The sequence below is a fragment of the Bos taurus genome, chromosome 1 (assembly GCF_002263795.3).
Source record: "Bos taurus isolate L1 Dominette 01449 registration number 42190680 breed Hereford chromosome 1, ARS-UCD2.0, whole genome shotgun sequence".
Taxonomy (NCBI): domain Eukaryota; kingdom Metazoa; phylum Chordata; class Mammalia; order Artiodactyla; family Bovidae; genus Bos; species Bos taurus.
In genome coordinates, this window is record NC_037328.1 from 115,294,563 (window position 1) to 115,309,560 (window position 14,998).

The following is a 14,998-nucleotide window of genomic DNA, read 5'->3' on the forward strand; positions in this document are numbered from 1 at the left end:
GATGCTTAACAGCTTAACATCACTCATTATCAGAGAAATGCAAATCAAAAACACAATGAGGTACCATTTCACAGCAGTCAGAATGGCTGCTATCCAGAAGTCTACAAGCAATAAATGCTGGAGTAAAGGGAACCCTCTTACACTGTTGGTGGGAATGCAAATTAGTACAGCCACTATGGAGAACAGTGTGGAGATTCCTTAAAAAACTGGAAATAGAATTGCCATATGACCCAGCAATCTCACTACTGGGAATACACACTGAGGAAACCAGAATTGAAAGAGACACGTGTACCCCAATGTTCATTGCAGCACTGTTTATAATAGCCAGGACATGGAAGCAACCTAGATGTGCATCACAGATGAATAGATAGGAAAGCTGTGGTACATATATACAATGGAATATTACTCAGCCATTAAAGAGAATACATTCTAATCAGTTCTAATGAGGTGGATGAAACTGGAGCCTATTATACAGAGTGAAGTAAGCCAGAAAGAAAAACACCAATACAGTATACTAATGCATATATATGGAATTTAGAAAGACGGTAATGATGACCCTGTATGCGAGACAGCAAAAGAGACACAGATTTATAGAATATTCTTTTGGACTCTGTGGGAGAGGGCGAGGGTGGGATGATTTGGGAGAATGACATTGAAACATATATATTATCATATGTGAAACAAATCGCAAGTCCAGGTTTGATGCATGAGACAGGGTGCTCGGGGCTGGTACACTGGGATGACCCAGAGGGATGGTACAGGGAGGGATGTGGAAGGGGGGTTCAGGATGGGCAACACATGTACACCTGTGGCAGATTCATGTCAATGTATGGCAAAACCACTACAATATTGTAAAGTAATTAGCCTCCAATTAAAATAAATAAATTTATATTTAAAAAATAAATAAAATAGAAATTTGTGCTATGACTAAAATGTAAATAGAGGATGACCTAGTCACACAAAAACTAATTACAATTTTAGAGAATTAAGACCAAAGACTATACTCGTATGGATTTTATTAATATCCTTTCACTAGTCTTCCCTAAAACAACATACATATTTCACTGATCTGGCAAGATATTTTATATGCTTTTCAACTAACAGTGATAGATAAATGCATGTTTTATTAGACATTTTAATATTTTCAATTGGGCAAACCCCAGGGACAGGAAGCCTGGTGGGCTGCCGTCTATGGGGTCGCACAGTCGGATGCTACTGTAGCGACTTAGCAGCAGCAGCAGTATACTCAAATGGGTACATGATCTAAGAAACAATATAAATGAATTTATTGTAAAAAAAAAAAAGAAAAAATATGAAGCAATTTAAATGAAAAGCAAAAATCGTTTACTAGACACTTAGAAAATTTTAAACCCCCCAAATTTAAAAGTATTACCATACAATCCTACTACTACAATCACTTTCCTGTGTGGCATCTGATACCATCACTTCATAACAAATAGATGGGGAAATAGTGACAGACTTTATATTTGGGGGCTCCAAAATCACTGCAGATGGTGACTGCAGCCATGAATTTAAAAGACGCTTCCTCCTTGGAAGGCAAGTTTTGACCAACCTAGATAGCATATTCAAAAGCAGAGACATTACTGTGCCAACAAAGGTCCATCTAGTCAAAGCTATGGTTTTTCCAGAAGTCATGTGTGGATGTGAGAGTTGGACTATAAAGAAAGCTGAGCACCAAAGAATTAATGCTTTTGAACTGTGGTGTTGGAGAAGACTCTTGAGAGTCCCTTGGACTGCAAGGAGATCCAACCAGACAATCCTAAACAAAATCAGTCCTGAATATGCATTGGAAGGACTGATGTTGAAGCTGAAACTCCAATACTTTGGCCACCTGATGCGAAGAGTCAAGTCATTAGAAAAGACCCTGATGCTGGGAAAGATTGAAGGTAGGAGGAGAAGGGGATGACAGAGGATGAGATGGTTGGATGGCGTCACCGACTCAATGGACATGAGTTTGAGTAAACTCTGGGAGTTGGTGATGGACAGGGAGGCCTGGCATGCTGCAGTCCATAGGGTCACAGAGTTGGACACGACTGAGTGACTGAACTGAACTGAATTGATGTGACTTAATGATTTTTTTAAAAATCCTTTTTAAATACATAACATAAAGAAGACTGAGCACCAAAGAATTGATGCTTTTGAAGTGGTGTTGGAGAAGATTCTTGAAAGTCCCCTGGACCGTAAAGTGATCAAACTAGTCAATTCTAAAGGAAATCAACTCTGAATATTCATTGAAAGGACTGAAGCTTAAGCTGAAACTCCAATACTTTGGCCACCTGATGTGAAGAGTCAACTCATTAGAAAAGACCCTGATGCTGGGAAAGATTGAAGGCAGGAAGAGAAGAGGACAACAGGGGATGAGATGGTTGGATTGCATCACCGACTCAATGAACATGAGTTTGAGCAAGCTCTGGGAGATGCCAGGAAAGCCTGGCATGCTGCAGTCCATGGGGTCACAAAGAGTAGGACACCACTGAGTGACTGAAAAACAACAATTGTAATAGCTTGTAATAGTTATTTCCTAACTATTGAAATAATTATTGTAATATTGAAAGACTGCTCTTGTTTTCTAATATTATGAAAAAATGCTGCAATGAACATGGCTATTCATAAATATTTTTTCAATAGTCAGGTTACTTTTTAAGGATAAAATAAGTTGGATGAGGATTAGAGTAGTCATAGTATTGATTCAAGAAGATAGGATGATTTTCATTTAATCTTATTCCAAATTATGTTGTGGTTCAGTTAAAGGACTAGAGGCAGATGTGGGAGGCAGGAAATACTAGATCAGCCTATATTCAGGATCCTATACATCTTGTTTTAGTCATTACACTGTGAGGTTCTTGCCATTCAGCCTCGCATCTCAAGCCCAGCATGGTGCCTGGCTAGATTCTTATAATGTGTGTTTACAAAGCTGAGTCAGTGTCAGTTTAAGCATTTAAAATATACTTGTGATGAAATATGATAAGGAAATATGGTAGTGCCACTCAAATATAATTAGAAATATTTTGATTAATACAATAAAATATTTTAAATACATTGTTTAACAGAACAAATTTCATGATGATTATGGCATCCATTCTCTAACTTGATCTTGAACACTGTTTAAATAAAGGGGGAATTCGAATAGTTAAGTTTAGTTATGTCTAAACGGTCACTTTCAAATTGACATGGATTAGGTATGGTATGTGATCATATCATGCTGGATGATGAATTTAAAATTTTCAGAGTGAGTCAAAAAGCACTTGATTCTATTTCTGAAGTGTTCATTATGTTTGCAACAATGAGCAAGACCTATTGTAGGTGCAAAGAACAGGAAGATAAAGTTTCACTACTGAACAGGAAAGATAGAATTAGAGACAACACAAATAGAGTATGTTCCATGACTGCTTTGAAAGGGATGTGTAACATAAGAACTAGGAGGAAAATGAAAGATTAGGTGAAGTAATTTGAAAAATGGATAATAATAAAATAGCAATCATAGTTTCTTGCTGCATGTCAGGCATCATCTAAAATTTTATATGTTAACCCAGTAGTTGCCTCCATAACAATAAAATCAGAATGGTGGAAGAGGGAAGCATCAATACTTTTTAAAAAGATTCCCCTGGATAATTCAATCTGGAACCATTCAAAAACCCTGCAAGGTAAATATTCTCTTGCGATTTCTGTTTTATGAAGGGGGAATCTGAATCCCAAAGAGGCAGTGTAGCTTGGCCAAGGTCAAAGAGCCTAAAAGTTGACATGAATCCAGATGGTCTGATTACAGAGGCCTTAATTTTAATCACTTGCAGTGCCTTCCCAGCACTTCAGGGCCATTTCTGATGAGTAGCTTTGATTTTTATGAATTTAAGGAAGTTTCCAATGCATCTCTTAAAAATAACCATTTCAGGGACCTCCCTGGTGGTGGGCCAGTGACTAAGACTCCGTGCTCCCAAGGCAGGGGCCCCAGGTTTGATCCCTGGTCAGGAAATTAGATCCCTCATGCTGCAACTAAGACCCGGTATAGCCAAATAAATAAACAACTGAGCACCTTAAAAAATAATAATAAGATAAAAAGTTACCTCCTAAAAAGGAGGTTATAATCTATTTCTGTGGCTTAGCCAGCATTAGTGATGTTGGTGTCCCTGAGCAGTACTCATCTCTTCCATGCACAACTTGTCAAAACTGTCCTCTCTGCCTCATTCCTTAACCCTCTAAATATCACTATGTCCTAGTTCACCTTCAGAGTTCACCTAAGCTCACGTCAGGAAATTGGTTGCATCTGTGAAAGGAAGAGGCCCAGTGGCAAAGCAAAGCAGGGCAAGCACTGAGGCTCTTTACTGAAGCCACATTCACCCCACCCTGATTTTGACTGTTAGTTTTCCAGTTGTCCATTACAAAGGCTTCTTTTGTTCAGTCTCTGCTCCAGACTTCTAGCTCCTCAGATGTCTTTCTACCTTCAGCCTAAAGCTAAAGTCATGTTATCTTATGGGTCTAGTTTACTGCTTAGCTTGGCCATTCTCACCATATGACTTTAGTCAAGAGGTTTATACTCTCCTCTAGACTACTGTATTCTGTGCTCTTCTAAATGGAATTTGGAGATTTGCTTGGCTAAATTTCTGGCTCTTTGGCAGAGCATTGCTCTACATTTAAGTGCACGCATGCACTTCTGATGACTGCTGCGCTATGTCTAGACCTTCAAGGCCACATGAGCACTAGCTTCTACAACCCCTTATGAACATGGTGTCTCCTGTGAATGGATCCTGTCTGTATGGGCCATCTCAGTCACATTTTTACTGGTCCAAGCAATTGCCTTTCACCTATAATTTGGCAGGGGGTGGGGGTGGGGGGTTGGGGGAAGATATTTCTGTATAGCAACTGTGTGTCTAGTGCCAGAAAAGATGTAATGAGCTGGGCACTTTCGCCTGAGGACTCACACAAATGTGAAACCCTCCTATAGAGAATGTGACTGCTTTTTCATTTATTTTTAATTGGAAGAGAATTGCTTTACAAAGTTATGTTGGTTTCTGCCGTACAACACCGTATATCAGTTATAAGTATATATATATATATACATATATATATCCTCTCCCTCTTGACCCTCCCTCCCACCCCCACCATCTCACCCCTCTAGGTCATCACAGAGCACGGAGTTTGGCTCCATGTTACACAGAAGCTTCCCACTAGCTGTGCTTTACACATGGTAATGTATATATGTCAATGATCCTCTTCCAATTCATCCCACCCTCTCCTTCCTTGCTGTGTCCACAAGTGTGTTCTCCAAGTCTGCATCGCTATTCCTGCTTTGCAACTGATGCTTTTTTATTTCCTAGGTGATGTATTTATGACCACGGCACAAGCAGGGATTGCAGTAGTTAAAAATTTCCCTCCAGTGAACCATGCCCATTGCAAGTGGAATCACACAGGCCCACCTGAAGCCACAGTTTAACCCAACCATCAGGCTCTGCTAAATTCCAAGGGCAGAGATTCAACAGCCGGGCTCCACCAAGGGGCCAACGTGACTGAGTGGCAGTTACAATTTACATAACAGCCTAGTGGCTCCCCACCACCGTGAATGAAGCTTCAGGTTTATTCTTTATCTGTTAAAAAAAGAAATCCTCTGTTTTGTCATCATGAAACCCAACTAGGGAGAAAAAAAAACTGATCACACTTGCTTCCGTAAATTGTTTCTGAAAGACATAAACAGGTCACTAATAGTAGCAGATTTTATCTGTGTTCTAATCTGCCACTGCCGTTTTCCCTAAAACAGTACACTCAAGGGCAAGGCTGTATGTTTTCCCTAACATTTAATTAGCAAAAGAAAAATAGTACATGAATTAAAAAAAAAAAAAAAACAGCTCGCACAACAAGAAAAGAGAACCAAGGGGCTGCTTTCTCAGAAGACACATAAGAGTAGCTCTGGCTACCTTGGTTACCTCAGCATCCCCCAGTGGAGGTGAGGTGGAGGTGGAGGGTAGGCTACAAGAGCTGAGGATGACAGGTGTCCAGAGCAAGTGCAGGCAACTCTGAGGGTGTTTGGCTGCAGGGCTTTGGAGGCGAGTTCACCACGTCCTGGCCCAGGTCAGCTCCAGCACACACCTGTATTTTGCTTTTGCAGGGTTCAGAGTACCTGAGGCCCTTTAAGAACCGAGTCCAACTCTTAAGAAGTTTGGAGAGAGAAGCTGTGACCCTGCGTGGCCTCACACAGCCACAGTCTGAGAGTAGCTTCAGATTTATTGCCCATCCCAAGTGCTGCATAACACAGACCAGCCATGGGAGGACCATGTGCTGGAGGCTGAGCCATGGCCAGTCATGGCCTAAGGCCACTTTAAAGTCACTTCAACAAGGCCCAGTGTTGTTTTGAAAGGTCAAGAGAAGTCAAAAACAAATCCTTTAACATTTAAATCTCTACATTTTCTCATTTTTGTATCTCTTCATGATGTTATACAACAGACTTTGAATACTTTAAATGGATATGTTCTGTCAAAAGTTTCCAAATCTTGAATAATAACATTTTTCTCCAGAATATATAGTAGACTATTTCAAATAGTAAGGTGACTGCCTCAGACTCATCAGTGAATGGAGTAAAAAAAAAAAAAATAGCAAAATCTCATTGCTGACTGTCCCACAGGTTCACAGGTTCGCTGACATGTTAAGTGGCTATTTCCTGTATGGAGGTGTGCCTCAGTAAAATTTAGATCGTCACTGAACTTCAGGGTCATTCCAAAGTGTAAACTCCATGAATGTCTAGGGTCTGTAATGAAATAAGAAACTAGACGTCTAAGACAGGGTTCCATCCTGTGAGCTGAGGACCCCTAGTGGTTGCTGCAGTAATAATTCCTTCTGAACAAGTACCTCCTGGAGAAAGAGGATCTTAAATTACCATTTTTCAGATGCATGTATACGCTGTTGTGATTAGTAAAAATAGTACAATGGCTTTTTGATACTGTATTTTTTTCAATTAAAAGATACCCAAAAGTACTCTCACTAATTGGAGAGGAGCCAGATGTTTTGATGTTACTCAAAAAAGTTGTGAACCCCTGCTTTAGACAGTCACCCCAGGGCAGCTACTGTTTTGAGTAGCTTGAATTAGTTGAGTCCACTGAAAAGAACAGAAATGCTATGCAAAACTCAACCCATAACATAACTGTATTAATTATAAAGTAATGCACTTATTTCTTCTGCAGTAGGTTTTAGAAAACAAGCATTGACTACAAAGGAGAATTTGCCATCCCTGACCAAATACCAAGTACCACAGTCACACAAAGTAGCACTCAGCGAATGAGCAAATTTCTTCACATTGGAACTTTGGCTTTCACGATCTGTGAAAATTGAAAAATGCAAAGCCATATGGGAGACCAGGTCTCACTTCAACTGAATTTTTAACTCACCATTTAAAAAGCTCTCTCACACACGCACACACACAAACACAAACATTCAAGAGTGAGTCATCTCACAGCCTGTGTGTCAGCTGTGTGTGTGCATAAACGTTTATCCCTCTGAATCAAGTCATCATTATTCCATTATTGAAATATTCCCTCAGATTGCCTGATTTCCAGTGCCAGTCTCCTGGGGTAGTTAGGCAAATAAAATTTCATTTACAGAAAGACTGTGATTTGGAATTGATAAAGAGAATTTCTTTTTTCCCCTTAAGAGTTCTCCCCTCCTGAACCTAAAATGCATCAAACAGCACTCGAAGTGTCAGAGGAAAGGAGAAGATTTTTCAAAAGCACTGGGCAGTGGTGGCAACACATGATTCAGATTTTCCCCTTGGGCATGAGAGGCTAGTGGGGAGGACAGTCAAGGTCCCGGTTGTCGTCAGTTAACACCTGATGATGAATTTCCATATCATTATGTTTGTCAAGACAGACACGCATGGATGCATGAAACGCGCACAAATAATAACACTTCAATCTCAGGTACACAAACATACTTAAGAAAGAGAAGTTTTATTAGGGCAATTTCACTTTATTTTTCCATACAGCAAAGTCAACTACTGCAGTAATAATAAAATAAGCATAAAACAAATTGCAGCCCAAGACAAAATACATAATTTTAAGCAACTACAAGCAGAAAGTAAGTTGTGATTACATAATAGTAAAACCAAGCACATCTGTCCTTTCAGCAGATGAACGTGTAGGGTTGCTGATAAGTGCAACATTATAACCAGCTGGAGTGAAGGCTGGATACACTAATTCAGTAAACAAGTGCCCATTATCACATTTGCTTTTTTGAGTGCTTCTGAGTTGAAAATTAAAACCGTGAAAATTGAACTGTGTTTTATCTTTTTCACCTGCTGAAAGAACAGGCTCCTACAGCAATTAAAAAACAATCACATAACAACTATAGCTACGGTGTGCTGTTTGGTTTGCCTGTTTATGGTTGAAATTTTGTGAAAGTCAATACTTGTTTTGAAGATTTTTTTTTCTTTCTTTTTTTTTTTTGTGAACAGTAAACCACTGAAATTGGCAGAAACTGATTTGAATAGTATATGTCCTTAGTGTAGTTCTTTCTCTCGTTTTTTTTTGTTGTTGTTGTTTTGTTGAAGTTTTAAACATGCAGTAGTTTTTGAAAAATGTAAGGAATATCTGATCCATGATTTCACCTTAATGGTTGAAGGACCTGCTATTTTTGGTAATGATCTTCAGGCAGGTTTGGCCCAATGGAGTTTTTGTCAGTCATGAGATCTTGGAAGGATGGCATATCTTTCCAGCTGAAAAAATCCTGGCAAACTACAAGCTGTCCACAAAAAAGCAAAGCAACATGTTTGAAGGGGTATGGAGTGCTAACTCTGTGCCACTTTTGCAAGCAATTTTGCTCAGTCTGTCATTTTATTAGCCTTAACAAAACTCCTTGTAATTATAGACGTTTTTATTCAAAATAAGATCTTACTATTATACAGGTTTCTCTCTTTTGACTATATACAGAAGTGCAAAAAGTCAACCTTCTCTCTAGACGTTCCAACATGCTAAATTGCAGCATAATCAACCCTCAAGAGTTTGCACACACGCTATAATTCTCATTACGTAAACTTTGAGTATTTGGATTATCAACAAAAAGTCCCTTGTTCTATTTATTGATTATGCAGCTTATTTATAACAAGGCCTGATATTCAGGGATTTCAAAAATATTAAACAATACTTTAACATTTGAAATGGATACAGTAGAAAATAAATTTTATTCTAATATCTAGGATCTAGATCTTCTTATAATAACTAATTACAAACAAAATAAATCATCAAAATATTACTCAATTGTCTGCCAGGATTGTTGCGATAGCAACAACTTAACTTCTTACTTAGCAATGATTATATATTTATAAGATATCCATATAAAAGATCTTTGTTCTTTAATGAAAACTAGACAAGAACTAACAATGACTGACATTCTTACACTTTTAATATTAAATCAGTAAAATATAAATCATTTAGTTAACAATACGAATATTCATATGACACTACATGTAATTCAAAACTGAGTATGTTATGAAGGAAAAAACTACTTTTTTTTTGTATTTTGAAAAGTTCATCGGTAAAATCTACTAAAACAAGAGTCTATAAACTGAAATGGTATTCAATTGTTAATAGAAAATGAAATCTAATAAATGTAGGAAATGAAAAAACTACACTTTAACAAGAAAAATAAGTAATATTCTATAATGTAACTAACTACAATAACATGTGGAGTCACCATTACTCTCTTAACACGATTGAAATTACATTGGTATGGGTTCCAACCCGTAATGTAATAATCTAAGGCTTTAATAGATGTACAGTACAATCAGTAAAATCAACACATCAGTCTTATATTAGAAAGCATCTCTCTCAAGCATAAAAACTTGCAGTAAACTTGGAAGTATGGAAAGTTCTAGAACTGAACTTTCACTTCTCCCATTCCATACTAGAACTACCAGTGACCTGGCCCCTACTTCAGCAATTTTTAGAACTGCTGAACAGAGCAAAAATATCCTTTACTAGCTGCAACATCCAAACCACAAAAAAGGAATTCCTTTGGATGAATCCATTCTTAAAAACTGAATGCACATCTATTTTTTTTTAATTTGTAAAAGGCTTTCTAAGGCTATAAGCAGTAAATCTGAACAAAACAAAACAAAACAAATCACATATAAAATTCACCCATGTACTTAACCCACCCAATGACTAGGTTAATTAAACATTTCCCATTTTCATATTTTGGTTTATCATGCATCTGATGACAGTGCTGCTTTCTTCTTTGTTTAGAGTCACTATTTTAAATGTGACTGTGATGAAGCATTTAAGCAAATGTGAAACCATTTTTGCAAAGCATTTAGAGTCTTCTGACTTTTGACAGAGCTATAAATAGAAGCAAAATAATTTCCTCAAACTTTTTTTTTGTTATCGTGTCTCAGAAATGGCATATCCCTTTTGAATAACGTGTTATACAGTATAGTAGGCATAAATATTACACTACAATGCATTAAAATAATTTTTATATATATCTATTATATATAATCTCCAGTATGTGTGAGTTTATCTGTATTGAGAGAGTCTGTGTTGTGCTGTCTATTCTGTTACTGTAAAGTTAAATCGGCCATTTCTGAGACAGCTTTGGTTTCCAAAAAAAAAAGAATGGTGCCCTTTGACTGATTAGTACTAGCAAATAAGCAACAAAATGTGGCTCTGAAAACAATAACACTGAAGAAATAATACTCTAATTTGATGTACAGTCTATGGCACTTCATGAGAATCCTTAACAACATGGTACTTAAAGCCATGATGTGCTTTAAAAGATACACAGTTGTGGTTTTGCTTGGCACATTCATCTCTGTCAGATCCCTCCCTCACCACATCTTAAAATCTATTACATTAAAAATATTACTCAAACAAAAATGACTGTGCATGCACGCTCTCATCTATAATGGCAATTTTAAATACAAGGTGCACCTTTGTTATTTGTAAACCTTGAAAGAAATAAACTTATTTTTAAAAAATTATATCTTGGTCTACAGACGTACCAATACATAATAGAGTCATGGTTACACCATAGTCTGTCTTTTCAAGATGGCATGAATATATAGGAAACTAATTAGGTCTGCATATTTGAATGCATCACTCTGTGCTAGAAAAGAAAGACAATGTTGTTCTTTTAGACAGGAGTATCACCTCAGCACAAATATCAATTAAATGTACAAAGTGTATAGGCAACAGTGTGCAGTGGGTTTCCATGTTGTCTTTTCTTCTGGTTAACATGCAGTATGTGGATGTCTTGTGGCTGAGGGGTTTTTGTGTGTGGTTGCTTGACGGTATATACAATATGGCTAATGACCTCGTCCTTTACTCTAACCAAGCACACTGTCCTTTCCTCTTTAGTACGATCTACAAGGGAAAAAGAGATAACCTTCTGTTAAAACAGACAATATCTAACAGCAGTTTCTCAAATACATTCAACATGAAAATTGTATTTCTTGGTTTAAAGAGTGAACACAGGAATGGCAGCACCTTCATGTAAAAACAAAAAACACATCGCAGGTACAAAGGACCAAAATGTGTTTATTGTCTCTTTGAGAATAAAATGACACTCACAGCTTCATAAAATTGTAGTCTCTGAACAGATATCAGCCAATACACAGCTTAAAGTATAAAATACATTTGCAGAATCAAGGGGCATGATACAGCAGAGCTCTTTTAGCACTATCATTGTGGGACAGAATTTACAACTCACTTTACTTCTTTCTAAAGTTTAATAGGTTTCAGAAGTAATGGTTTGGCCCACAAAATTAAAATCCATGAAACAGTCCTATTAAACACAATTTGTTCTATGTGAATGCTTGATTAGCACAGTATGTGTTCGGAAAAAAACCAAAAAACAAAAAAAACGAAGATACTCTAAGTGACTGCTTTGGATAATTTGCAGTTTGGATTTTTTCTCCTAAAGGCAAGAAAAAGAAAAATCATTCCTTATGCTCTTGACAAATTCAGGTTGAACTGATATTACAATGTACTTGTGACTTAATAATTCCAGCTGTTACATGAAATTTGTTCCCATAGAATCTTTACATATTCAACTATGCTTTCATACAACTTGAGAATTTAAAAAATCACCATTCTGCTCCACTCAAAAACCATTCTAAATATCGCAGCTTCTCATGAAAATGTGTAAGTATTTGTTAAATAAACAGAACCTTAAAGAGCTTGAGTTTCAATACTGACAAATCTACTGTTTTGCTAACTGATGAACTCCACAGCCATTTTGTATTTTTTATGAACCTGGATTATTGCTAAGAAACAGAACTTGTTTACATATATGCATACCCAACTGACCATAAAAGCTTGAAATGTGGTTTTAACACGTCTAAAGAAGAACTCTACATACTACAAAGTGATGTACTATTACATTATACAGAATAATAAACCTTATTATTAGAACTGCACTGAGAGAGCTTATGAAATAGAAATCAGTTTCAGTAATTTAATTCATGATTGCAGCACATCTTTGGTGGTGCATCTCGGATTGAGTTTATCATTCCTTTATTTCAAGTTGTGTCTGTTTTCTTCTCTATGAGTTTATCCTCTGACAAGCTCTTCCTATAGATTATTATTGCAAGGGCCTCTGAACTGGTTCCCTAACACCATCTCCTGATTCAACATCCTGTCCCTTCTTCTATAAGGCTCTGATATCTCCTTTCTCTCTGCATCAACCTTTACTGTTCAAATTCACTTAATTTCTGACTCGGTTAGGAAGATCTGCTCCTTCATCTTTGTTCCTAGAGGAATTTGTTCAAAGCTCTCTTATTTTAATAAAGAGTGCTAAAATTTCCATCATCATCTCACTGACTGTCAATCTTTATTTCATCGACCTGGTAACTAACACACAGTAGATAACACAAAAAATCATTTATAAATGTGTTAATGCACAGATAAATGAATGAAAAGAAGCAACAAAGAAAGAATGATCACTCATCTTATTTACCAGATTCAGTTTTAAGCATTGTAGCTCTTCTTAAATATAAAAAGAAATACCTAATATAATTCTGAGCAGGTAGATAACTTGAATGAATACTTAAGAATAAAACATGATCTAAAAGGATGAAACATGGTCATCTTTGCAAGTCAGTGTGTCTGAAAAGAAACTACAAGACTTTCCAACTATTTGAGCAAATATCCAGGTAGATGTGTGCGTGTGTGTGTATGTGTGTGCATATATGAATGCATGCTGCTGCTGCTACTGCTAAGTCGCTTCAGTCGTGTCTGACTCTGTGCGACCCCATAGACGGCAGCCCACCAGGCTCCCCCGTCCCTGGGATTCTCCAGGCAAGAACACTGGAGTGGCTTGCCATTTCCTTCTCCAATGCATAAAAGTGAAAAGTGAAAGTGAAGTCGCTCAGTCGACCCCATGGACTGCAGCCTATCAAGCTCCCCTGCCCATGGGATTATCCAGGCAAGAGTACTGGAATGGGGTGCCATTGCCTTCTCCTATATGAATGCATGAATATATTTAAATTAGGCTCTTTATATCCTAATGACCCTGATGTGGTGAAGCATGGGGTGAACTGGATACATGTTCTCATTTAGGATTTAGCAAGACAATTTTTGAATAAAATAAATGCTGACCTATACCAGGGATCAGCAAACTATTGCCTGTAAGCTAAATCCTGACTACTGCCTGTTTTGTGTGTGTCCAGCTTTTTGTGACCTTATGATCCATAGCCCACCACGTTCCTTGGTCCACGGGATTTTCCAGGCAAGAATACTGGAGTGCGTTACCATACCCTCCTCCAGGGGATCTTCCCAGCCCAGAGATCTAACCTGTGTCTCTTATGTCTCCTCATTGGCAGATGGGTTCTTTGCCACTAGCACCACCAATAAAGTTTAACTGGGACACAGCACACCCTTTCATTTACACACTGTCTCTGGTTGCTTTTATGCTATATCGGCAGAGTAGCCCTATGGCCCACACAACCAAAAGTATTTACTATCTCATCTTTAAAGAAAAAGCTTGCCAGTCCCTGATCTATACCTTCTATTTAGTTTTAAGCTGTATTTTCCCTTCACGATTGTGCTTATTTCTAGTACAAAATTTTTTAAAATGTATATATCCTCAGTATTATGCATATTTAAATGACATTAGCATATTTCTTATAAATTCATACATTAAAATTCCTCATAACCCGTCTAAGATAAAATCGTGAGTTCTATATAAGTACATTTTTTTGAATTCTGCAAAATTTTTTAAGTGCATTACATAATTGTTATCTTAAAAAAAAAAACACCATGAATATACACTCAATATTATATAATGAACTTACTGTTTAGTGATGAAAATTCTACATCTGGGTAACATACTTGTGGCTAGTCAGATGTTCGGCAGATATTATGGGTATCTAGCAAATAAAAAATTATTTAATGAATGACCCATGCAAGCAAGCCAACAACCAAGAGATGAAAACATCTTAATATTAAATTTTTTAAGAAAGTGAAATTCAGCTGTGAGGTGACAGTCCTTATCTGATCAACATAACAGTAAGTTAATGTAAACTTAATGCCAAAGTAGCAACTCATTGTTTAAAATCTTTGTGTTAAATACTATTCTATAAATGTTATCAGTTTTTAGGAAGTAAGAGAAGTAAAACTATCAAAAATTCATGCAGAGCAGTAATTGAAAAGAAGCCCTTTTTGTTGGCCTACACACACGCGCCTGTGGTTTCAGTTATTCCGTATTCTAGAAAGCAAAGTAGGCAAGGTCTTGCCTATTTTTGTGCAACCAATTTCTACATTTTCATTCAACTTATGGTATCTAACATTTTTTTCCAAGTTAAAAATACCAGGTAATAATTATAAAGGAGTATTTCAAAAGAACCGGATAAAAGCATGTAAGTCTACTTCAGAACATATTCCTGAATCCTGATTGCACATTTTATTGCATTTTAAATGGGCAAGAAAATTACAAAACTTGACAGGAAACACAATAAGGAACCAATATAGAGGTGACTTGTTTCAATCATCCCAACAGCCATTTT

The 14,998-nt window shown here is 37.1% G+C and overlaps 1 protein-coding gene across 47 annotated transcripts in view; it reads right to left on the reverse strand.

The window, feature by feature from the left end:
• Positions 1 to 7,930: 7,930 nt before the first annotated feature.
• Positions 7,931 to 14,998, reverse strand: part of MBNL1 (muscleblind like splicing regulator 1) — a 222,460-nt gene continuing 215,392 nt past the window's right edge. For 41 of the 47 annotated variants that reach the window (XM_024992665.2, XM_024992693.2, XM_024992614.2 and 38 more), the window contains 2 exons: positions 14,288 to 14,362; positions 7,931 to 11,357 (listed from right to left, as the gene is read on the reverse strand). In XM_024992665.2, the coding sequence (XP_024848433.1) occupies positions 14,306 to 14,362 (57 nt within the window). In that variant the 3' untranslated portion in view covers positions 7,931 to 11,357; positions 14,288 to 14,305. Of the gene's footprint in view, positions 11,358 to 11,511; positions 11,911 to 14,286; positions 14,363 to 14,998 lie in introns of those variants that run through there. The other 6 variants (XM_059887041.1, XM_059887005.1, XM_059886990.1 and 3 more) reach the window with 2 other exon arrangements.